The sequence below is a fragment of the Olea europaea genome, chromosome 1 (genome assembly GCF_002742605.1).
Source record: "Olea europaea var. sylvestris chromosome 1, O_europaea_v1, whole genome shotgun sequence".
NCBI classification, from domain to species: domain Eukaryota; kingdom Viridiplantae; phylum Streptophyta; class Magnoliopsida; order Lamiales; family Oleaceae; genus Olea; species Olea europaea.
The window spans coordinates 12,690,162-12,716,895 of record NC_036237.1 but is presented as its reverse complement, the minus strand read 5'-3'; the positions used below and the strand labels follow the sequence as shown (position 1 = coordinate 12,716,895).

Genomic DNA, 26,734 nt, shown 5'->3' with positions numbered 1-26,734 from the left:
TATTCTAAAATGCATTTTTATATAAAAATATCTATCAAACACTCCCTATATAAGATATTTTTTTTTTTTCAATATTCATACCACAGAAAAAATAAAAAGTCAAATTCCCTCTCTTCACTGAATAATTAAAAGAAGCTTCCCACATGACCTGCAAACCCACTACGTTCTATTTGACAACCGTCAAAATGAGTTATATTTGGAAAAATGAGTTATGGTATCGTGATTTATTTATTTTACGACGAGTGAGTGGTTAAAAGTAGAAATTTTTTTGGATATATGTGTAAATTATTTTATTGTGAAAATATGTAATTGAAAATGATTTTTTTTTAAAAGAATTTTGTTTTAATAGTTATCAAACAAAGGCTAAATGGTCTGAAATAAATTACCAAATAAGCAATAAAAGAGCTTATATTAGAGAAAAATATTGAAAAAAAAAATAAAAGAATTTTGGAGGAAAAAATCATAGGTGTCACGCACACTGAGAAAGCTCATTTTCCCATATAACAATAGCTAGACGTATGACTTATTTTATTGAATAGTGCACTTATGATGCGTTGATGTTGTCTAGCATCATACCCATAAAAGCATGCGTATGGAATAAGGAGAAGGTTGCTTTGAGGTGCAATTTTGTGGGTCAAACTTGCTGTTCATGAAAGTTGATATCAGAGACCACTCGAATGTGCGTTATTGGTTGTAGAAGATTGATGACATGCTTTCTTGCAGAAAAAGATTTTGGACCATAGATCGTGTCGGGGCAAGCATCGGAACTCGTGAAGAAAGCTTTAGGGATGATGGATAGAATGACATTCGTTGTCCTAATAGGCCTACGTGCTTTGTCATGTTTGTTTCATGGAGCTCATATTGTCGAGCACAAATGATGGAAGATTGTGTGTTGCTTCGATATGCGTACCGATAATTGTAGCATAGGTCGTCCACCTGAAAAAACTAATGCGTATGGGATCATATGGTAAAGATTGGTGTTAGAGACGATATTACAGAATTATGATGAGCAGATGTATGCAGGACAATGTGTGGATGCTCGTCCATAAAAGGAGGGTATTGTTATTATTGTTGCAACGAGAGAAATATGTGTTGATGCAAAGCTCAATTCCCAATGCAAAGCTCAATTATCATTACGATGATGTAAGCAGATTCGAATGGAGGAGAATATTAAGTACTATGAATGTTCCTCTCTCCAAACGACATATTAAGCACCTGTTTGGTCCCATTTTTTGAAATAAAAATAAGTGGAATAGTATTTTTTTAAGATAAAAAATGAATGGTTGAAAAAGAAAAAAATTCGATTTACGTATAATATTATTTTGTGGATAATTATATGGTTGAAAATAAAAAAATAGAAAAATAAAATATAATTTAATGAGGGCTAAATAAGGGCTAAGGTTGTCAGCTTATGAAAACATTATTTGATCATGTTTAGGTATCATCAAACATAACTTAGTGTGTGCTAAATTGTTCGAACTTGTCGATCTACGGATGAAAAGAAGACTTCAATGTCCATGGCCATACTTGCACTCCGTAAAAGTAGGCTTGTAGTTAGGGTGGTGGTCGAGATGCCTAGCAGAGGACATACAAACTAGAAGAGCGCCCAAAAAATGGGTCATGCAGTAAACACCTCACAGCCAGAGGAACTCAAGAGGCGGCAAAATTCTCTCTTTCCAAATGGGTTCTCTGATCGAGGTAAAATCTGACGAGGAAGTTTGTGAAGACGTATATTTCTTAGCTACTGTAATTAGGATTCCTTCAAAAATCTAGGAAAAAAATTTCAAACCCTAAAAGGTACTAGAAAGTTTACATGGAGTACCAAGACCTGTTGGCGGATGAAAATGGTTCGGAGCTTCTGGGGGAGTACGTAAATGTGGCGTTTGTGAGGTCATCGCCACCACAGGAAGAGATTGTTGACGTTCCACGGGATGGGTGGCGGACAGGTGTTGTGAGGAGAGTAATGGAGGTTCGATGTTTGTAGTCACTTTTCAAAACACTCCAGACGAGCTCCAATTTAGCGTTACAGACCTGCGGGTCGGGTCGATAGACCCGTTCTGCCGGTAAAGATCTCAAGGTTGTTAGGGTCTATGAGGTGTAACATTTTCGTCTTATTTGTCAGAAATATTGTTTTCGCTTTCCTTTCGTCTTTTTATCCTTATGCATTTCGAACTATTTAGGATTTTTAGAGTCTATGAGGCTCTATTTACTTTACCTATTTGATTTTAAATTTAGTTCATATTTTTGATTGGTCACTGAAATTTAAAATATCGAATTTTGATCATTGAAGTTAGATTTATGTTTTCGATTGCTCACTAAAATTTAAAATGTTGAGTTTTGTCACTGAACTTTGAAAAATGTTGTATATTACTTACTGAATTTTGAAAAATGTTGTATATTACTCATTGTAAACTCGATATTTTTCAAAATTCAATAGTTATGCTAGTATGTAACGTACGACATATTCCAAAGTTCAGTAGGTAAAACTTAATATTTTAAACTTCAGTGAGCAATCGAAGATATGGACTTAAGTTCATTGAGCAATCGAAGACATGGACCTAAGTTCAATGACTAAAACTCGACATTTTGAGCTTCATTGGCCGATCAAAGACATGGATTTAAATTCAGTAACCACTGCAACAATTAACTCTTTGATTTTCGGGCTTGAAAGGTGGTCAATACTTTAGTAATTGCATTCATGCTGCCGATTAGTTGACATATTGGGTTGTATTTAGGAAATATTAGATAACAGAAGTGTAGTATCCTTACATCGAGTTCGATATATTGTGGATTTTTACATTACTATTTCCATATTCTGATATTCCTCAATTGCTAGAATTTCATATTGGAAAAAACTCTCTCTCTCTCTCTGTTTTTTTTTTTTTTTTTTCTCTTTCTTCTTATTTGTGGGTTTATATTTATTGTGAGCCATGCTTTCATAGATGTTTTAGAAGTTAGGTATTACTTTGATTACCATGATCATGTAATTTCAGTCCTACTGATAGTTACATTTGGGAGGTAAAAACCTCTACACTTGTCTTTCATGGTAAGTTACATAATTTTCAGAAGTTTGATGTTCTTTAGCATGTGATGAAGCTGTTGAAAATGTAATGGGAGCTGTTAGAGTCGATTATTGATTTTTCATTGTGACATTCCCGTAAATGAGTATAATATGTTCTAATTTTAAGAACGGCTGAATTGTGTTGGTCATTAAGTTACAAGATGATATCACTTTCAACTTTCTATTCTTTATATTTTTCTTCGTTTTGTTCTCGTGTGATATTCAAAAGAGCACAGCAGCTTTGATGTTTGAAGTGGGGACAGAAGTAGAGGTTTTATTTGATGCAGAAGGTTGTCGAGATGTCTGGTTCCCAGCTATTATATTTGACAAATTAAGAAATGGTTCTTTCCTAGTGGAGTACCAGAGCCCAAAAGTTGGTGATGAGGCTCGGCCTCTGAAAGTAACCACTGATCCCCTCCATATCAGACCTCGTCCACCACTTCTTAAGAGAAAAAAATTTGATTTACTGGAAAAAGTTGATGCAACCTTCGATAATGGTTGGTGGAGTGGAGTAATTACAAAAGTGCTTGAGGATAGTAGGTACCTTGTCTTCTTCAAGCAGATAAATAGGAATAGGGAATTCCATCATTTGGAAATAAGACCGCACTTGGAGTGGAAAGATGGCAAATGGATCACTTCCTCCAAGGTAGCTTTTTACTCAGCTTATTCAAATTCTGGTTTGTTTGTGGCGGTCAGTAGTGTCCTTGGCCGCCTTTTATATTATCTATCTAAAACAACTATGTTCAGAAAATGTTTTGGGGTTTCTCGCTGTCACTATCTGCACGTAGTTTGCAAAGAGTTATAAGCCTTTTTTATGATCTAGTGCTAATACTTTTGTGATGCGAAGGAGGCAGAAGGACCTTACTTGTCTATGCTGTGCATGTGTTAACTAGGCAAGTAGTACTTCTGGTTTGAACACTGACCTGAATGGATTACCGAAAAAGATCCCATTACATTCCTTATTTCTTTCAAGGCATTAAGGTTGTAGTAAATTTGTTTGCCATTGTTTTATTGTATTCAATCCATGGATAAATTCAATCTCGAACCATTAGAAAGGGAGATAAAATTGAGCTTAATCTATTTCGATTTGCACTGCGGATTTATTTGCCACCATTCCATGTAGTAAAAAAAATAAATTGGTCACTGAACTGATACGTCGGATTCAATTTTGTAACTCAACTTTAATTGTTTCAAATTAGTCATTCAACTTTGATTTTCGTTTCATGCTAATCACTTAACTTTAATTTGCTCCAAATGAGTCGCTGAACTTCAATTTTTAGTTCACGTTGATCACTACATCAGTTTTCATATTTATAACAATGTTGAATTTGATGACCATGCATTCGCCATATTGGAAAGGGGATTCTTTTAAAAATGTCTTGACTTGATGCTAATTCAGGTAGAAGATTTCTAAGTTTAAAGGAGACTAACATAGCAGGTAACAAATTTTATAGTTGGGAGACTAATATGGAACAAATTAAAGTTTGGTGGCCCATGTGAAACATATCTTGAAGTTGGATGATTAATTTATAACAAACAAATATTTAGTGACTAAATTGAAACCCACTTAACGAGTTGAAGTTTTTACCCATAAGTACCATCATATGTTGAATTGGGCCCTTAGGCACAAAAATTTATTTAGGCCCTGTTTGGTTTTGATGAGAATCGGACTCTTAGTAGATTTTGATAAAATTTGAAGAAATGTGTGGTTGAAAATGTGTTTGAGAAAAAAATGGTTTTAAGAAATCGAGGCAAACAAGGGCTTAATTTGCAAATGTATTTCTGCAATTGTATCTTATCATGTTGGGTATTGAGATTGGACAACTTAAATTGTATACCGTCTTTTAAGGTTACTTATGATTAAATACTCCCTCCATCCCATAAGATAGTCATGTTTTCATTTTTCGTCTGTTCCAATCAAATTATAGTCTTGTTTCTTATTTAAGAGTGTAGTTAATATATTAGTTTTTTAATATGCCCTTATTTAACGTGCTTTGTTATCACGAATATAATTTAATTATCTTGAATATTGATTGCATTAATGTATGGATATATTAGGAAAAATGGTAGGAAAATTTATTATTTCAACTATATTAACTAAATTTTCTTAATCTGTGTGAAAAAAGAAATATGACTATCTTTATGGGATGGAGGGAGTACCATTTATTACCGTTTTTTCTAATATTATTTCTGGTTTGTTCCGTTTGCACAAATATGTCTGTGTTATTGTAAAATGATCTATGACCGATTTATTGTACCTGGACCTAGGGCTTCATGGTGGTCTGCCTAAACTTTAGTTATTGTTATGTGCTTTATTGCCTGAAAATACGTTCATCTACAATGTGGAATTTAATTGGATTATTCCTTAATATCTTTGGCATTTCTTCCAGGATGTCTCAATCCCATCTTCAGAGAATGGAAAACAGGGAAGTCATATTTGCACCAATGACACTGCGGTGGCAGTAAGGAGCTCAGGCAATGGAAATGACAAGTGTAAAGAGGAAATGCCTTGTTCATTGAAGTCATTGGGGAATCGGATGGAGCAATCAACTCATCGCAATCAGGAAACTTATCATGTTATTAATCCATTGACAAAGAGCAGGCATCTTTCACCTTCTGGTTCTTTTGATACATTTTCACAGCCTCTAAAGAAGCTCAAGGAAGGAAAAGCAGCGGCCTCATCTCTTGCAACTCATCAACAAACTATATTTGAAACTTCAAGTAAAGCAGTGCAGGATGGTTCTGTAAGCCCAACCTCGGGAATTACTGTGACCAGCTCTGTCAAACCATTCGTGCCTCAGGATCTGTCCTCTAATAATCCTTACTGGGGGAGAAGTGTAAGTCACACCTCCGCATAAATTTCTCATCATATATTATGTTCATCTTGGTTACTCAATTGAATAAGGTGAAATACCTGAAGATTATGAAAGCGTGCTCCCAAATTCAATCCACTAACTGGTAGCTACGGTTTTAGTCCCTCCTGTTTAGTGATTGAACTTTGATGATACTATCATAATCAAAAGCTGATAAATTCTTGAGGAAGAACTAATCTGGAGATATTAGTGTATGACTGTCATTTTGCCATGATTGATACATGATTTGTATCGCTGAACACGTATGAACACAGGAAATGCTTCATAACTCAGGAGAAATAAACTGGTCTTCTGCTACTTCAAGCCAGTGAAAACTATTTCAAATTTACACAAGGCTTTAATGTTCGAATGGATGCACTATTTAATCTGATTTGGTTGCGTATAGCCACTGGTCCTCTCTTCTAGTTCAATTGAGTGATTTTGGTTGGATTATATGTATTGATCATAACTGAACACCTTAGGCAAGTTAAAAGCTACTAAAAACTGGTTTTAAATATTGGTCATTAAAAACTACAAGCCAAACAGAACCTTAAGAGGATGAAACAAGCCTAAGTGAGAATTTAATGCCCATACCTGTGTTGTTCATGCTATATTTATAGTGTCAACTGACGTTTATGTTTAAAACTGTTACTCTTCGTGCAGCAGAGAAAACAAAGAAAACAAAAGAACCTTATGTCCAGTTCTATGAAGAAAAGTGGAAGAACACAAATGCCACAAATTGGAATCCCAGAACTTTTGGTGGAAGGTATTTTGTTGCATTCTTGTTCTTTCTTTGTTTTAATTTTTTATTATCAAGATACTGTAACTGGAAAATTAATTAGCAGGCAAAGAGCTCAATTTAGTGGAAAATGCTGCAAATATTCAAAAGGCGAGTGTGAATAAGGGATTGGGAATTGTCTTAGGTTTGGAATGTACTGAGCTGGGGAGCTCAAGGCATAAGACAGGGATTATAACAGGTATTAAGACTCTGGAGTCCGATGGTAATGAATCTTTGAAGCCTGTGAGTGTCCGGGAGCATCTATCAAATGATTTGGCTATACAGAATATAAAGGTAATTATAATGATTGGACTGGCACTTGTTTATATATGGTTTTGAATTTTGATGATGAGGCTTTCTCTGTAAATATTTAAGGACTGGGTGCGAAGCCAGCTAACACGAAATCTTGAAATCTCGTGGGACTAATTAGTTAAATGATCGTACCTTTCTTCTATAATTTTAAATCTGCATTGCTAGATTATTGAGATATATGCTAAAAGGGTCTACAAGAGAAATAAACTAATATTTTAGGATATATTTGTAATTTCTTGTTTATAAGATTCATTTCTCTTAAAAATGTTAAGGAAAAATCTTTCTGCAGTAATAAAATTGCCTTTAATCTCAATGTGCGTCCTTTGATGTCAGTTTCTTCAAATGGTTGTGTTGTATTATTGCATGTTTCAAATTGTGACTTGACCACGTAGTGTTTTCCTTACTACCTAACATATAATAGGGCTTTTGAGTAATTTTATTGTAATATTTTCCAGATTTTTTATATTATAATCTGGATAATAGTTCTTTGAAACTATTTAATTATCCAGTGATTCTTTTCCATTTTTTGCTCATCTTTTTCCTTTAAGAATTAGACTATGGCACCTCAGTCCTTTCATGATTCCCTTTCATTACGTGTATAGTACTGCTAATCTTAAGTTCATCGTATCTTTCTCTTATTGTTTCATGGAACATGATTCCGTTTGTCTGTTCGATCCTCATCTCATGTCAGACTTCATATTCTGTGATAGTGTGTCTTTCACTTTCTTGGTTCATTTTTCCTGTAGTCCTGGGCATTTTAATTTGACTGTCATGAATTTTGTGGCTAAATTTATTAGCGGCAAAATGCCAGTTCCAATTATTGTTTCTTTGAATTCCTTACTTCATCTCATCCCCTCTTGCATTAAAAAAAAAAAAAAATGGAGAAGAGCAAAGTATAAAAAAAGAATGTAATTTACCTTTTTTGGTTTCTATCCCTTTCCACCAAATAAACAACTTATTTAGATTCTGTTAGTACATTTAATCGGTTACTAATGCATTTTCCTTTCTTCGTGAGGCGAGGCATAAGCATAAACCAAAACAATGTAAAAACATTAGTAAAATGCAAAATAAGCACGTATTAAATCAAAAGAAATTTAATATTCATAATAGAACAATTTAAAGTGTGAAAAGAAACAAAAGAAAAATATGTAAATAAGCAAAAAAGAAAAACTATTCTCAAATTGAGTCTGAGAAATATAAACTTTTTAATGTTTAAGTAATAGCTGTTTTTGAATGTGGGTTAATCGGGAAACACAGTTTTTAATGTTTTAGTGATAGCTACTGGCGGTAGAAGGCTATTCATAAAGTGGATCAATAAGATTTTTTAATGTTTTACGGGCTCAAGCTTAAAGCAAAGTAAATAAGTCTGGAAAATTAAGGAGAGCATGCTTTACAAGCCTTGAATGTGGCATACACCTTCAAAAACTCCATGAAGAACCACGCCAGGCATTTTTGTTCGCCTCGCTCTGAGGCAGGTCTCAATCAGGATTTTTAGACAATGACGAGTATATTGGCCTTTCTAGAACCTAGTTATTTCATGTCCTTATCCTTAATTAATCTTCTGTTTAATTAAATGCTCTTGCTGATTGTTTTATTACTGTTGTGCTATCTTTAGGAGAGTAAACAATCAGGTACTGAAGTGAACATTCAGAAGAGAAAGAGGGGAAGGCCTCGAAGGATATTGATCAAAACCCCACAAACTCCAGTAACAGGTCTGTGCATTTGTTAATCAGTCTCACTTTTTCTTCCTTATATCCTCCTTGATCTGTAAATTTCTTTTCCTCAATGTTATAATGACTTCATAGATTTTTGCTGATTGAAATATTCCTGAAATTTAGGCACTGCGCAAAGAGGAGATGTTTTGGAAGATGAAATGGTGACAACTTATTGTCCAGAAAATGAAGCTGGTTCTCACACAAGTGGTGAAGTTGAGATGTCAGGGATGAAGGGCTCAGTGTGTAATCAGGAGATGACAGTACAAAAGGATCATGAGAATTTCATCAATGATCTGCCAAAGCAGAAAAATATGTCTGTCGGTATGATGAAAAAGACCATCTCAGAAGTCCCAGGTGAGAAAGTTGCTGGAATGTCAACCATTCCAAATGAAAAGAATTCATCAAAGAGAGGAAAAAGGCGTTCTGCAGATCAATACATTGCATCTCAATATCAAGGTAAGCAGCTGTTCTATACTATAGGAAGTTTCTTTATTCGGATATTGGTTTGGAAACACTGTAATACTTTTAACCTTTATTAGCATTTGCAATTTTTGGGATGTAGCGATCATAGAGATTGTCAAATTGTAGAAGTATATGGACTTGAGTTTATTGATAATTGTGTTTTATGTCTTGATAATGTTACATCTGCTGATGTTATCCTTTTCACCTTTTATTGTTTCTGTAGATGCATCGCGAGAGAGAACCATGGATTCAAATGGCGTAGTCAATGAGGCCAAGAAAATTGTCGCTGAATTACCTGGCAGTAACTTGGACAATGAACCTCTTTCAAAGTGGATTGAAGGAACACAGACTCCAACTGCTTTTGATGGCTCAGGTATAACATTAATATACATTTTCTTTGCGATATCACTTTTAAACATCTAGATTACCTACTAACATTGATTTTCTGCAGAAGTCCTCCCCGCAAGGACTGCTGAGCAATGTATTCAATGCTGCAAGAAGCAAAATGAAATTGCTGTGCCAAGTGAGCAGCAAAGCTTGCCCTTCGTGAAGAACTCAATCCTGTGGAAAATGATTGAATCCATGGAAGTTTTCCATAGAATTCCCCAAAACCCACATTTCAAACCTCTGGAATCTTATAAAGAGAGTTCTCGTGAAGGTTTGGCTATAGGTTATATGGTGAACTTTTCGAGTGTGGTCGATAAAGCTTTGAGTTTGCAATTTGATGATCCTAAAAGCATAATGGATGACATTTTGGAGACGCTTGTGGACTTGGACAGACATGGATTTGATGTTCGGGCAGTGCACAACCGCATTACTAGCTTGGGATCAGTAAAAGAATGCCAGGAAAAGTTTAGGGGCCAGTTAGAGAAAATTAGCAGCCAAATTGTTGAAAAGACTCTCGAGGTAAATAAGGTGGACGAAGAGATTGATGAGATCAACCAACAGATAAGGAACTTGCATGAAGAGCTTTCGGTTGCCAGATCAGCTAAAAAGAAGAAGAATCGTGAAGTTGCTTCTTTGCAGACTAAACTGCAGGAAGTTAAAGAAAGCATCAGTAGTGTCAAGGATGATTTTGAAGGCTTAGCGGGGGCACCTTTTGGAAAATGCTTGAATTTAAAGACACCCATTTGTTGCAAGGAGCATAAGTCATATCATTGATTTTGAGTTTTGCCGTGATTATGTCTGTAGGGGACATGGATTGGTTATGAAAATTCTGCTTTAGATGTATATTTGTAGGTGTTTAGTAAGACAGACCTGATAAACGACGTTACCTTTTGTAGTTTCAAATTCTAGTAACTTTCTTCAAAGACCTTATTCCTGGGTATTTAGATTTTTTGCTGTAATAATTTGGTTTGGCTACTTTTCTTTCGTTGCAATGTCAATAACAATAGCTGGTGTCTAACATAAGCTCATGTGCAATGCGATTGATATGGGGTGTGGTGTAAACTTATTCTGGCCAACAAAAAGTCATGACCTGACCATACTGTCAAACTTCAAAGCCAGTTTCATCTTGAGTAGCCAATAACTTTCTGCTACCTTATTTTCAGTGAATAGTATGAATCCTAGTTCAAGCAGTTGAGAACGTCATGGTCCAAAGGCTCACAATATGTCTAGTAAATAAGGCAAACACTTAATTATTTTGGTGGTATGGACCCAAAAACAGCATAACATGTATTTACTGTGAAACCAAGGTAAGTGCTTTTAGTTCATTTTCGACGATTAAAAATGAATTCAATATCTTCGATGAATAAAAACTTTGTTTTTGAGGGACTATTTCATAAAGTCGTTATGTTATAAATATGTTGTTATTGTAACAATTATGTCACATAGTGGTTGCTCTTCTTGTTCTTAACTGGCTTCATCGTTGAACAACCAAAAGAGTAATTAGCACAAAACGTCTCTATTTTTCGTTTTTTGGCGGATTACACCTCACCTTTACATTTTTTTGCACAAAACGTCCTTCTGTCAACTCCCCGTTAAAATGCTCCGTTAAATCAAAAGGTAATTAGCACAAAAGGCCCCTACCTTTCAATGTTATTGTGCAAAACGTCCATACCTTTCATTTTTTTGGCATAATTAGCACAAAAGGTCCATACCTTTCAATGTTATTGTGAAAAAAGTCTATACCTTTCATTTTTTAGTATTTTCATCCTTACCTTTCACCTTTCATTGCGAAAAATGTCATTCTCATCCATTTTTTAATAAAATAACGATTTTACTCTCCTATTCAAATAAAACAAAAAGAAAATATGAATTACCAACTGCAACCATAGTCCTTAAATTTTTTAAAAAATTACAAAGAAATCATAAATTATCAACCACCACCACTTTCACAACCTATCAAGCTGCCAACTATAAATCAATATAACACCACCTTTCGGCCACTATGCCCACCGGACTCAACCACCGTAAATGTGGTTGTTTCGGACAGATTGGTGACCAATACTATAGAGAATGATATTGGGGAGAGTGAGGCGAGGCTGGTGGTGGTGGAGTCCAATAGGTGTTGTGGCCGAAAGGTGGTGCCATATGGATCTATAGGTAGTGGCTTGGTGGGGTTGTGAAAGTGGCGGTAGTAGAGAATTTAGGATTTATTTGTAATGTTTTGAAAGATTTAGGACTATGATTGCAATTAATTATTTATTTTTCTTTTCTTTTCTTTTTGTTTATTTGAATAGGAGGGTAAAATCGTCATTTTATTGAAAAATGGATGAAAATGACCTTTTGGGCAATAAAAGGTGAAAGGTAGGGGTGAAAATGCTAAAAATGAAGGGTATGGACGTTTTGCACAATAACATTGAAAGGTATGGACATTTTGTGCTAATTATGTCAAAAAATGAAAGGTATGGATGTTTTGCACAATAACATTAAAAGATAAGGGCCTTTTGTGCTAATTACCTTTTGATTTAACGGAGCATTTTAACGGAGAGTTGACAGAATGACGTTTTGCGCAAAAAGGTAAAGGTGAAGGTGTAATCCGCCAAAAAAGAAAGGTATGGACGTTTTCCACAAAAACATCGAAAGGTAGGGACGTTTTGTGCTAATTACCCCAGCCAAAACCCTATACGATCAAGTTGTCACATACAAGTTTTTCCAGAAAATGGGACAAACCTATGAATTAATTACAATCTTAAATCGATTGTTTAGTAGTCCATATCAATCATTTTCATTTTTGACAATAAATTGAGCAATAGGATTTTTTAATTTCAAGTTGTGATATGTCGTCTCTATTTAGCTGGTCCCTTAACTGTATTTTATTTCGACAATTTGGTACATTAACTCTTGTTAGGAAATGAATAGATATTGCTTCAAGATGGTGTATAAATGTGTCATGTTTGGCATTTTTTTCATTAGTTAACTAGTACAAATAAATTAAAATGTCAAAAATTAGTGGAGGACAATAAATAACACAATTAAATTAGATTTTATGGCGTGGTCTACTTGTTCAAATCTTATGATTGCCTCGATCCTTTGGTTTGTAGGCCTCATGAATCAAGTCATCCACAAGCTCAAACAAATCAAGCCAACTTGCTTTTAAAAATAAATTAACATAAGTTTAATAAAATAAGTCAAAAATTAATAAAATAAAATTAGCTCAATAGCAATTTTTTAAAGAAAATAATAAAACAAGCCAAAAATAGCCGACCCATGAGCCCAAACAAGTCATCTCGTTGACTCATATCCACGAGCTCATAACAAGTCGGCTCATGAGCGGGCTTGACTAGTAAAAAATATAAGCTCGTTTCAACCCATGGCTCGTCTACAAATGAGCTTGAATCTTCCATGGATAGAGTCAAGTCCACAACGTGCTCAACCTATTTGCCACACCTTGGTTGGTTGTTTGGAAACCCCAAATTAATATTTTAAGTTGGCGGAATTATAAAGTAAGACAAGATATTGAGTTAATTTTTGTGTATATATACATATGTAAAAGGATCTGAGTTAATTTTACATTTGGTCATTGAAGTTTGCAAAAAATTTCCAATTAATCCTCAAAGTTCTTTTCGGTTCAATTAGTCACTAAGTATTTTAAATTTTATACCATCAATTCTTAAAGCATTTTTTCAACTTTATTCACTAAAATTAATCGACCTTCCATCACCGTCTCTACCTGGCTTTTGAGTTTTAGACCTTTGTCTCTTGACTGCATGTTAAAACATCGGCGGTGCCATTCTCTGCCCGACGTTAAGAAAGTCGAATTACTGGCCAAATTATTGAGAAATTCAAATTATTGAGAAATTAGTTCAAATGCATTTAATAACAAATAAGACGCAAACACTCTTGGCATGTATTTAGACAGACATCTACTGCATTTCATCATCAAGAAAGAAACTTTCCATTTTGAGCTTTCTTATTAATTGCTCAGTAAGTCTTTGTATCTCTTCTCTGTGTTCGCAGCTATCTTCTATAGATGATGTGAATTTCTAATTTTGTCAAATTGAACAAAAGGTGATTCACTGTGATATTAAAACTACACTATTGTCGTACATTCATGTTTTTGTTGGAGGAAATAGGGGTTTACTAACTTAGATTGGCTAAAACTTTTAAGGAGGACAACACTAATAGGAAGTGGGCCCCTATTTCCTCCAACAAAAACATGAATGTACGACAATAGTGTAGTTTTAATATCACAGTGAATCACCTTTTGAGCGGGACAACACTAATAGGAAGTGAACAAAAGAAAACTTGTATTTTTCAACTCCAAAACTTACACACTTGGCTTGTTACAAAATGAAAGACCCTTCCACTTTATATAGTGTTTACATGAAACTTCTAGTTCATACATTTTCCTAGAGACTCCTAAACCACATATTTACACGAGACTTTTAGACCATACATTTAGACAATATATTTTCTTAGAATACTTTAGATAGACTTTATAAGACCATATAATTTTCTTGATACATTACCACATTTATCACCACATATTTTACTTAAATTTTTCTAGTAGATATTTACATAGATTTTTCTAGATAATGTTTTTAAAAATTCTAGGTATGTCGGGCTTTTTAATTGATTTGGACCTATGAGCAAAATCTTAAGCCTATATTATTTAATCAAAAAATCAAGTTTATTACTCAACATCCCCTCTTAAACTTGATTTTACTATTCCAAGTAGAGTTCTTAACTTGCGAAACACATCATGCTTGAGTGGCTTAGTGAGAATGTCGGCGATCTACTTCTGAGAGGCTACATGTTTCTGCTGCACTACTTTCTTTGCAATGCTTTCTCTTATGAAGTGATATCTTGTATCAATGTGCTTGCTTCTATCGTGGAATACTAGGTTTTTTGCCAATGTCAATGCCAATTTGTTATCAACATCGATTTCTTTCGGTTCTTCTTGTGAGACTCCAAGCGTTTTCAACAAGTTTCTAAGCCAAGTTGTATGGCAAACACTTGATATAGCTGCTACATATTCAGCTTCACATGTAGATAGCGCTACGATCGATTGCTTCTTCGAGCTCCAAGTGAAAGCTGTGTCGCTCAAGTAAAACACATACTTAGTCGTACTACTTCTATCATCACTATCTCCGTCCCAATCATCGTCACTAAATCCGACAAGTTTGAATTTATTAGATGATGAATAGCCTAAGCCATAATCAAGCATACATTTGATGTAGCAAAGAATCCCTTTGCAGCTTTCATATGGGTCATGGTAGGTGTCTCCATATAGCGACTGACAAGCCCAACTCCAAAAAGGATATCTGGTCTTGTGCACATCAAGTATTTTAGACTTCCAACAAGACTCTTAAAATTTGTTGGGTCTACTTTTTCACCTTCATCATTCTTCAACAACCTAGTTCCGCATTTGACGGGGGTGCATACAAGCTTGCAATTCTCTATATTGAATTTCTTTCGCATATCCTGTTTGTGAGATAAAGAAATCCTCCATTTGCTTTACCTCAACCCCAAGATAGTAGGCCGTGAGACTGATATCCATCATCTCAAATTCTTGAGTCATGGCTTTCTTAAACTCAGTGATCATACTTTGATTATTTCCTGTGAATATAAGATCATCTACATACAAACAAACAAGCAAAATATCTCCGTTTTTATTTACCTTTGTCTAAAGAGCATACTCGTGAGGGCATTTTGTAAAGTCATTTTCTTGAAAGTACTTGTCAATTCTACTATTCCATATCCTTGGAGCTTGTTTTAACCCATACAAAGCATTTTTTAGTTATAAGACTTTACATTCATGTCCTTTTATTTTATAGTCAATTGGTTGCTCCACATAAATTTTTTCTTCTAGATAACCATTTAGAAAAGCTGATTTCACGTACATTTGAAATATCTTCCACTTAGTTTGCGTTGCAAGCGAGATAATTGATCTTATGGTTTCTAAATGAGTAACAGGAGCAAATATCTCTTCATAATCGATTCCTGACTATTGGTTGTATCCTTTAGCAACTAATCTTACTTTATATCTCTCCACTCTCCACTAGCATTTTTCTTTGCCTTGTACACTTACTTAACTTCAATAGCTCTCATTCCTTTGGGAAGAGTAGTCAGCTCCCACATGTCATTTTTATCAATAGCCTTAATCTTTTCATCCATGGCATCTCTTCATCTTTTATTTTGCACTGCTTCGTCATACCCTATTGGCTCACAATCGGCAAAAAGATAAGAAAGTGTGAGATCATTTTGATTTTCTGTTAACCCATATAACTATTGTAGGCTCCTCATTCGTGGTATCCTTTCGCTTGAGTTTTCTCCTTGTAAAGATGATGGAGAAGCATCTCCATGATTAGGTAATAGAGGTGGACTGATAAGCTCTTGCTGCTCTCCATTCTTTTGTTCTTCTTCCTTAAAGAATGGTAAGAAGTCGTAGTCTTTCTTTTTGGACACCCCAATCCAAAACTCCTTCTTCATCAAACTCGACATCTCTACTTATGGTGATCTTATCGTTGCTTGGATTATATAACTTGTAGACTTCAGAGAGAGTCATAGTCGATAAAGACATACCTTTCACTTTTGTCATCTATCTTGGACCGCTTTTGATCTGGTACATGAGCATATGTAATGCTCCTAAATACTCATAGATGAGAGATGCTGGGCTTTCTTCCACTCCATGCTTCTTGTGGTGTCTTATTCCACACACTTCTAGAATATGATCGATTAGACATATACACGGTGTAATTTACAACTTCAACCCAAAGTTTTTTGGGCAATCTCTTACTTTTGAGCATGTAGCTTGTCATGTTAAGAATGGATCTATTATTTCTTTCGACAACTCCATTTTATTGTGGAGAGTATGGAACTGTCAATGGGCGACGAATTTCATTCTTCTCACAATATTTCTCAAACTCTTTGGAGGTGAATTTTTCTCCTCTATCCAATCTCATGGCTTTTATGCTATAGCCACTTTCTTTTTCAACAAAAGCTTTAAACCTTTTGAAAATTCTAAAAACTTTCGATTTTTGTTTGAGAAAATGGACCCAAGTCTTTCTACTAAAATCATCAATAAAAAGAACAAAGTAATTGTTCTTACCAAGAAAGTTTGGATTGATTGGTCCACAAACATCGGAGTGCACAAGTTACAGCGACTTCTTAGCTCTTGTAGATGCTTCTTTAGGAAAAATTTTCCTCGAATGCTTTCTAAGTAAGCATCCTTTAAATAATTGATTCGCATGATTTATTGGAGGCAAACCTTTCACCATCCTCTTCTTACTCAACAATTTTAAGTCTCCAAAATTAAGATGCCCAAATCTCAAGTGCCAAAGTCAAGATGAATATTTAAAACAAGCTTTTAATCATTTAACAACATCGTTTTGAATGCTTCCAGCAAACATTCTATTTCTTGTCATAGGGACTTTAGCAATCAAATTTTCTTTTTGATCTCTTATTGAAAGATTATGATATCAAATGAATATCATAGCCATTTTCTAAGAGTTGTCCCAAATTTAAAATGTTATTCTTCATATTGGCCACATAATAGACATTTGAAATAAATTGATGCATACTATTCTTTAAGGAGATCAAGATTTTACCTTTTCTTTTCACAGGGATCTTGGATTCATCTCCAAAGGTAATGTTGTCGCTTACTGATTCATCAAGCTCTACGAACATGTTTTTTCTTCCGTACACGTGGTTGCTTGCTCCTGTATCCAAATACCAAATGTTCTTTTCTTTGCTTTCTTCACCTTTGTAAGCCAACAGTAGTACATGATCCACTTTACTTTCCCGACTAGCATAGTTGGCTTTCTCTTCAACTTGGTTAATAATATTTCTACATTCTAAAGCATAATAACCAAGTTTTTGACAATTGTAACATTTAATTTGAGATTTTTCATACCTTGGCCCTTCATTTTGCCTCGTACCTTTTCCTCTTCCACGACCTCGATGGAAAATGAGCTTTATCTTCTTTCCTCCTTTTACAATGCACTTCCACCTCGATCTTGGCCTTGTTCTCTTCCTCTTTGGCTTTTTATATTGTCAAACTTTCCTTCACCCTCGTTCAAAGTGAGCTTTGTTGGAAGAGTTTGTTCTAATGGATCTTCTTTCACTTTCTTCTTTAATATTTCCTAATGGGCTTATAAATATTACATGAGTTGATCGACACTCATACTATCTAGATCTTTAGATTCCTTAATGACTACAACTATATAGTCAAATTTAGAATCTAAAGGCCTAAGTATCTTCTCAATTACTCAAGTGTCGTTCAACTTTTCTCTATTCCTCTTTAATTGATTCACAATGGCCAATACTCTAGAGAAGTAATCAAAAATTGATTCCGATTCTTTCATATGTAAAGCTTCAAACTCACCTCAAAGTGTTTGAAGTCAAACATTTTTCACTTTCTCAACTCCTTTGTGGGAGTTTTGCAAAATCTCCCATACTTCCTTACTTGTAGTAGCACAAGTTACTCTCTCGAACATGCTTTCATCCAAGGCTTGATAGATGAGGGCGAGCGCCTTCTTATCCTTCTTCCTTGCATTCTTCAAACTATCCCTTTGTGCTTGGGATAGAGCGACCTCATCTTATGGTTCCGTGTAGCATTTCTCTACGATCTCCCGTGCATCTTGCGACCCGAGCAATGCCTTCATCCTTATGCTCCAATTGTCGTAGTTATCATTGTTGAGTTGGGAAACTTGAAAAGGAATCATCCCACTTGCCATTTTTCATAAGAACCTTAGCGCTCTAATACCAATTTGTTCAAAGAAAGAGGGGTTCACTAACTTGGATTGATTAAAACTTTTAAGGAGGATAATACTAATAGGAAGAAGGAAGTGAACAAAAGAAAACTTGTATTTCTCAATTCCAAAACTTACACATTTGGCTTGCTACAAAATGGAGGACCCTACCACTTTATATAATGTTTGTATGAAACTTCTAGTCCACACATTTTCTAAAGACTCCTAGACCACATATTTATATGAGACTTTTAGACCACACATTTGGACAAGATATTTTCCTAGAATACTCTAGATAGGCTTTATAAGATCACATAATCTTCTTGACACATTACAGCATTTATCACCACATATTTTACTTACATTTTTCTAGTAGATATTTACGTAGATTTTTCTAGATGATATTTTCAGAAATGCTAAGTATGTTGGGCTTTTTAATTGATTTTGACATATGAGCAAAATCCTTAAACTCATATTATTTAATCCAAAAATCAATTTTATTACTCAACAGTTTGCAATTATCATACATTTCATATAATTGAATTTGACTTGCATAGAAGTAGAAAACATAATTTAAGCCCTTGTCTGACCATATTATTTTTCTTAGAATGCATTTTTGAATAGTATATTGGGAAATATGTGGTTAAAAAATAAAGAAAAGTTTTGAATTTGTTTGTAATATTATTTTATTGAATAATGTGTGATTGAAATGATGTCAAATCAATATTTAAAAATGTATTTATTTGAAAAAATGTGGTTCAAACATGGCCTAAATATATAAATTTATCTTATTTTTAAATGACTTGAAATTTTTTACTGTGAGTTTCAACTTCCGTCCCTGATTTTGCTAAAAGATAGATTTTTAGTAATTTTTAATAAAAGTTAATGAAATGTTTGTTTGAAAAGTTGAAAAAATTTGTGGGTCGATGAAATTTGTGATTAAAGTTAATTACTGATTTTGACTTAAATTTTTATCAACATTTATAGTTAAATAAAACAAGATTTCAATTGTAAAAGGGGACGTACAACCTGAAAGAGTTTAGAAGGTATTTTTTATTCGTATAGATGAACAATTGGCATGTAAAAATTTTAGAGATGGTTTGTCGATTTTCACGTTCTTTATGTTGCATCCATATATACAGCAGTTTCTACTCCCAGGGAAAATAAAATATTTTTTTAATCACGTGTGATTATGCCTGTGTTAGCATATATATCTTTATACACAGACAAACATTTCTTTTTCATATTATTTCCCGAATTTTATCTAAATCTTTTTTTATGGATTTTTCTTCAAATCTTGATTTGTCCACATTTTCACCATGACCATCACCAAATTTGACTCCTTACCAACCCACCACCAAACATACAAATGTCGAAGTTACTGTGCCTTAAATTCACGGTTAGGCAAGGAGAAAGGCGAAATAATTAATTGTATGAATTAGTTTTTATGAACACTTTGTGCATGGTATGATACTTGTTGCTAGCATTTATGGTGGTGAACCACTCATGAAATCGGTTACATGCGAGGAATTCTTGCTCTGCTGGCTACTTAAATGTCAACTATATAGCTAATTAGTTTGTGGGCACTGAACTTTGTTGGTAAATTTAATTAGTAGTGCATGGAGTGGAATCGGGTTCTCATATACCGCATATGTGATTTAGACACCGAATTCACGTTTGCCGTATTTGGCAATTGCTTATCGTATTTGGCAGTTCAATTCACCGTATATGGCAGCTTACCGTATATGGCACCGTATTTGTCAGGCAGCTCACCGTATATGGTAGCTTACCGTATATACCAGGCAGTTCGCCGTATTTGACAGCTTACCGTATATACCATGCAGCTCACCGTATTTGGCAGCTTACCGTATTTGGCAGTGACATAACAACATAATTTGTAGAAACTTTATGATAACTTAAACAACACAGATTTTGGACAAACTGTTTGTTTTCATAAAATAATTTAAATAACATAGAATTTGAACTTCCATAAACACGGTTTCATATCCCGGTTCGTATATACAAAATATTATCTAAATTGTGAGAATTAAAACAAATTAAACTACTTGAATGAGTACAACAATTATATTATTTGCAAAAACACAAATGTAGTATAAATTTCAAAAAATAGAGATTTAAACTGAAAATTAAATAAATCTGGAAAGCATGTAAATCTGCAAATAAAGAAATGTACATAGATTTAAACTGGAAAGCATATAAATCTGAGAACAGACTTTTAACCCGAGGCCTATGTAATCATAGTTTCCTTAAAACAGATTCACCCCCTCACCGTAAGTGCTTGAGGTCTAATCCGAGCGTCTGTTTCCAGGATACAACGATAAAATCAGCAGAATCTAAGCACTACAGAAACTACTCCGACGAACTGATTTAGCGTCTGAACAATATCACTACGATGACTTCACTGGACGGAAAGAAGACGACGATAGAATTTGAGAATTTTTCACTCAGAGAGAATTTCGTGTGTTTTTCATATGTTTAATTGTTGAAAACTTGAGATTTAATATAGCATAAACATGTCATTAACTCTATGACAATTAACATTGGAGTTACTTCAATTTTTGGGAGTTTTGGAAGTTTCAAAAACTCAAAAGTCAATGGAGAAAGCAAAAAAAAAAAAAAAAAATTGCAAAACATGGGCTCTCCAAAGGGGCCAATTTTTGCTCCGTTCGGTAACATTCGTGTACGCAGGTCACGCCCACACACAAGTTCGAGATTCGAAGACAATTTCGATCTGAGATTTGCACCCCTGCGCGCACGTGGAGAGAGCCTCTATGCTACACATGATTACACAATTCCAAAGTGTAATTCTATATAAAGTGGTTCTTGCTTTCATATTTTTCCTATGTGAGACTAATTTCAATTTTTTTTCCACATAACCATCTTCTAATGGTCATCTTTGACCTCTAATTCTCATTCACCCAACCTTCATTTTTTACAAATAAATATATGATTTTGATACTTTTACGGAGGAGAATACGGATCAACTTTGATCTTCCAAATTGTACCAACGTGTCCCATCGAAAATCTTGCCAAAAATGAGCTATTACTCATTTTTTTCAACAATCACCTACATGAATGAAAAGTGGGAGAGACATAAGACTTGGTGACCGTAAGACACAAGACTATGTGATAAAGTTCAACGGTTAAAACCTGTATAGGAATGGTAGCCTTTTGAATCTTCCCTTGTGAAAGTATATTTACTTTACTAACTGATCAGTAGATATGTTGTCCTTGAACTGTTCTGCCATTTATGTCAACGATGATATACTCCACACAGGATTCTTCCTAACACAATTCAGTTCTTATTATTATGTTCGTTTTGGCCAGAACATATGCCTGGTTCTGTGAGAGTCCTTAAGAATTGAGCCTCACACAATTCTCTTAGAAGCGGCCCCACTTCTCTCTCACATAAGTGATTTGTTATTACAAGTAACCCGCATTACTTGACTTGATTTTCAACACATAAGAATCATTAAAAGCCTATTGTTTATCCTTCATCCTTGAAGGCATCATTGTTACATTATAGAAATAGATAGGAGGAAACACCCCCACAGTGATTTTATTAAGCCTTTATAATTAGGTTGTCCCTTTGAACCTAAATCTTGGGATCTCCAGTCAACTAGGTTGGATTTCCTTTGTAATGACTTATTCATTCAAGGGCTTAAGTCTCATTCCTTTCGATGATTTCCCAACTAACTCTCTATTTAATCCTTTGGTTAGCGGATCCACAATGTTATCTTTTGACCTTATGTATTCAATAGTGATAACTCCAGTTGAGAGTAGTTGTCTTATGGTATTATGTCTACAACGTATATGTCTAGACCTACCATTGTACATGTTACTTTGTGCCCTTTTTATTGCTGATTGACTGTCACAATATATGCAAATTGCTGGCACAAGTTTTGATCATCTTGGAATATCCTCTAAGAAGTTGCGTAATCATTCAGCCTCTTCACCATATTTATCTAGAGATATAAGCTCAGATTCCATCGTAGATCTGGCTTTAACTGTTTGTTTAGAGGATTTCCACGATATGGCAGCACCTCCCAATGTCAACACAAATCCACTGGTGGACTTTGAGTCTTTTATATCAGATATCCAATTAGCATCACTGTATCCTTCAATGACAGCTGGATATCTGGTATAATGTAGTCCATAGTCATGAATATATCTTAAGTACCTTAGTAGTCTTACTATTCCTTTCCAGTGATCAGCTCCTGGATTACTCGTGTATCTACTCAGTTTACTGAATGTGTAGGCTATATCTGATCTTGTACAACTCATCAAGTATATTAGACTTCCAATAACTCTCGAGTATTCTACTTGAGAGACACTTTCACCTTTATTTTTAGATAGATGTTGACTTGTACCTATTGGTGTTCTAGCCAAGCCAGTATCATCCTTATTGAACTTTTCCAAAATTTTGTCCACGTAATGTAACTGATTTAGAACAAGCTCCTCTGATGTTCTTGAGATTTTTACTCCAAGGATAACATCAGTTAAACCCATATCTTTCATGTCAAACCTCGAATTCAATATATTTTTAGTGGATTCAATCATCTTATTATCACTACCAACAATAAGCATATCGTCAACGTAAAAACATAAAATGACATAACCATCTTTAGTGTCTTTGACGTAAACACATTTGTCACACTCATTGATTTTAAATCCACTCTCTATCATGACATTATCAAATTTTTTATGCCATTGTTTGGGTGCTGGTTTCAAGCTATTTAGTGACTTCACCAATTTACAAACTTTCGTTTCCTGCCCTGATGATAAAAACCCATCGGGTTGTTCCATATATATTTCTTCTTCTAAATCTGTAACGCCCCAAATTTTATTGACTTAGATTTTGGGGTGTCACCAATATCATTTCACAACACATATTGAAGCGGAAATATTTAATTCAAAGATTTTTAATTTATTGAATACTCAAATATTGAAACAATGACACAAAGTTTAGAACATAAAAAAATATACTTTAAAAATTTTATTATTAAAGAATTTTCTAAAACATAAATTTTATTTTACTTGGCAGCCCGCGCACCATCCAACCACCATCCACGTTGATCGCACTGACCTGAAATGTTGAAGTTGAAGGAGTGAGTAATACTCAATAAGATACGTGCGTCCAAACAATATGATAACTTTTAAAACGTAAATTCATAACATTTCATACCATCATTTCATCAAGAACAATCGGTGATCAGTCGAAAGCTCTAGCACATTTGAGAAGGCTCGAAGGCGATCTCACATTTCATTTCATTTCATTGGAACCCGCAGGTCAATTAACATTTCATGAAATAAATTACGCATAAAAATCATAATATTGAAAGGACATACACTTGCACATAAAAGTATCCTACCTTGATTGTTGAAAATAAGAAATTCACGTCCCCAATTTGTTTTCCTCTCTATCTGTGACTATCTTTGTTCTACACAAAATAATTCATAACATTTATAGTGTATTCTACGCGTTTTCCCATAAATAGCTAAATTTGTTTATGCTCTTTTCACACATTCACGTGCATGAAATTAAGACAATTATTTCAATTCTAATTGAAAGGCAGTTGATACACTAATAGTACAAAGGTCATGACTGCCATGAATCACGCCAAGAGATTTGTACAAAAGTATATGTAATAAATTATTCAAAGCTAGACCAAAAGAAACGTGTGTTATCTTGGGAACATCAAAAGTCCTAAATGTTAAGTTAATATTATATTCCAAAATCAAGGTAAAAGTCTTCTTACAATAAGTGAAGTTCATTTTCCTCTATCCATCAATCAATCAAATCAACTAGAAATATCTCTCTCTCTTGTTTGTTAAAATGCTCAAATCACGCACAAGAAAAAAAATTGAATTGCTGGTGGATAAAAGGTAAATAACAATTAAGACAATTGAATCTCTTTTTCTAATAACAAAGATAACGTTAATTATATGATAAAATATTACTTTCTTTCCTTGTTATCTTAAAAGAAATATTATTAAATAGTAAAAATAATACTTATTACCTACGTTTCTTTGAATTGGAAAAACTTAGGTTTAACTTAGAAGAACTTAAATTTTCTTGAGTCGAAAATATGTTATTGAATGCGAGCTACGAACTGAGCCCAATATAGGTATACTCATACTCACTCTGTCGAAATTTAATAAAATATGCATTTAAAGCCTAAAAGAAAAATATTTCATCTATTATTCCCAATTTGATGTTCTTATTTAAGGTATGTCATAATTATCCGCGTGAGATATACCTATGAATCATTCATAATTCTTCCATCACCGTATATGGACACACATTTACTATATAATTGCCTAAGTTACACATTGTTTCAATTTAAAATGTAACGTGTCCATCAACTAATGAAATACAAGGAAAGGAAAGGCCAACTTAATTAATTCAAGTAAAGGGCAATTTACTCTTTTGGTGGCACCAAATAATGGATGCAGTGTACTATATCAAGGAAGTGTCCAAAATGTTATATAGGTCTACACTTTGGTATCCATTATAAATTCACAACTAAAATTATAAACAATTACCAATAATTGACAAGGACCATAAACTTTATTATCTTTAGTCTAACTTATCCGAATCGACTTTTTCTCGAGCCATTATAAATTCACAACTAAAATTATAAACAATTACCAATAATTGACAAGGACCATAAACTTTATTATCTTTAGTCTAACTTATCCGAATCGACTTTTTCTCGAGCCTAACATATATAATTAATTACGAGTTATCCAACGAGCCCAATATTGATATATAAAATCTCGTTCTATCAAAATTTAATTATTTGACACAAATAAAATATGCATTTAAAATCTAATTCATTTTAGTCCAATTTTTTTCTTTTTTCAAAATAAAAATATAACATATAAAATAAATACATTTATATTTTAAAATTTTCGGGGCGTTACAAAATCCCCATTTAGAAATGCAGTTTTAACATCCATTTGATATACTTCAAGATTTCGCAAAGCGGCAATCGCAAGTATCAACCTAATAGATGTTATTCTCGTTATTAGAGAATACGTATCAAAGTAATCAAGGCATTCCCTTTGTTTGTAACCATTTATTACTAATCTGGCATTATACTTTTCGATAGTTTCATCTGCTCTCATTTTTCTTTTGAAAATCCATTTATAGCCTAGTGGTTTGCTTCTTGGAGGAAAATTCACTAGCTCCCATGTATGATTCTGCAGTATGGAATCTATCTCACTTTTAATGGCCTTCTTCCATTGAGGTCCTTTCGAGAAATTCACAACCTCTTGATAACTTTGAGGTTCACTTTTTAGCATATAGGTGAAAAAATCAGGACTATACAATTGTTCTGTCCTTTCCCATTTGTTACGTCTAACCTCATTCTCCTTTTCTAGTTCTTCGTCACAACTATTTTCAGTCATAGTCTCATATGTTCGTTTGGAAGAGCTTGCTTCCTCTTTGGACTTGTACGAAAATACATATTCAAAAAATGAAGCATTTTTTTATTCCAATATCGTGTTTTCGTGTATGTCTGGGATTTTAGAATCATACACAAGAAACCGATAAGCACTACTGTCGTGTGCATACCCAATGAAGATGCAATCTACTGTCTTTAGCCCTATCCTTACTTTCTTTGGTGTTGGAATGACCACTCTAGCAAGACACATCCACACTCGTAAATATTTATTGGAAGACTTTCTTCCTTTCCATAACTCATAAGGGTCTTTTCCATTTTCTTTCGGGGCACCTTATTTAAAAGGTAATCAACTGATAACACAGCTTCCCCCCACATGTTCTGAGGTAATCCAAAATTTCCTAGCATTACATTCATCATTTCCTTTAAAGTGCGATTTTTTCATCCAACAACACTATTTTGTTGCAGTGAATAAGGTGTGGTGGTTTCATGTATGATTCCGTGTTGTGCGCAGAATTTCGCAAATAGTGCTTCATACTCACCACCTCGATCGCTTCTTAACACCTTAATTTTCTTATTAAGTCGAGTTTCAACTTCACTCTTATAGAGAACAAATTTCTCCATAACTTCATCTTTACTTTTTAACGAATACACATAACAGTATTTGGTGTTATCGTCGACAAAAGTAATGAAATACTTGTTGTCACCTCTTGTTTCTAAGAGTTTTAAATCACATACATCGTTGTGAATCAAATCACATGCATACACTAAGTTCTTGCGAATTTTCGGCACATATAGCACATTGTTGAGAGTCAGCTCTTTTCTTGAGGTCATCTTCAAAACCACCTTTCCTTGATCTTTGATTTCAGACGTTGCTAAATTTCCCATAAACAACTTCTCCCCATTCTCAATTGCTTCAGACGCAGCAAACAGTTCCTTATCAGAGCACACATGCCTCTAGCACCAGTTTCAATCCACCACTCCTTAGGG

General features: G+C 34.2%; 1 protein-coding gene across 5 annotated transcripts; it reads left to right on the top strand.

Annotated features, from left to right (window-relative positions):
- Positions 1-1,435: 1,435 nt before the first annotated feature.
- Positions 1,436-10,551, top strand: LOC111394715 (DUF724 domain-containing protein 7-like). Of its 5 annotated transcripts, none has more exons than XM_023020675.1 (9): positions 1,436-1,698; positions 3,291-3,707; positions 5,452-5,898; positions 6,580-6,679; positions 6,759-6,985; positions 8,619-8,715; positions 8,842-9,174; positions 9,404-9,553; positions 9,632-10,551. In XM_023020675.1, exons 1-9 carry the CDS (start codon positions 1,681-1,683, stop codon positions 10,339-10,341), a joined length of 2,499 nt encoding a protein of 832 aa, XP_022876443.1. In that variant the 5' UTR covers positions 1,436-1,680; the 3' UTR covers positions 10,342-10,551. The 5 variants fall into 5 exon arrangements, with proteins under 5 accessions (XP_022876443.1, XP_022876451.1, XP_022876434.1 ...); XM_023020683.1 differs by having other exon boundaries at positions 6,577-6,679; positions 9,635-10,551; XM_023020666.1 differs by having other exon boundaries at positions 6,577-6,679.
- The last annotated feature ends 16,183 nt before the right edge of the window (positions 10,552-26,734 follow it).

Coding starts and splice junctions, on each gene's coding strand:
- LOC111394715 (XM_023020666.1), top strand. Junction 6,680..6,758: donor CCCAGAACTTTTGGTGGAAG/GTATTTTGTTGC, acceptor ATTAATTAGCAG/GCAAAGAGCTCAATTTAGTG. Junction 6,986..8,618: donor TGGCTATACAGAATATAAAG/GTAATTATAATG, acceptor TGCTATCTTTAG/GAGAGTAAACAATCAGGTAC.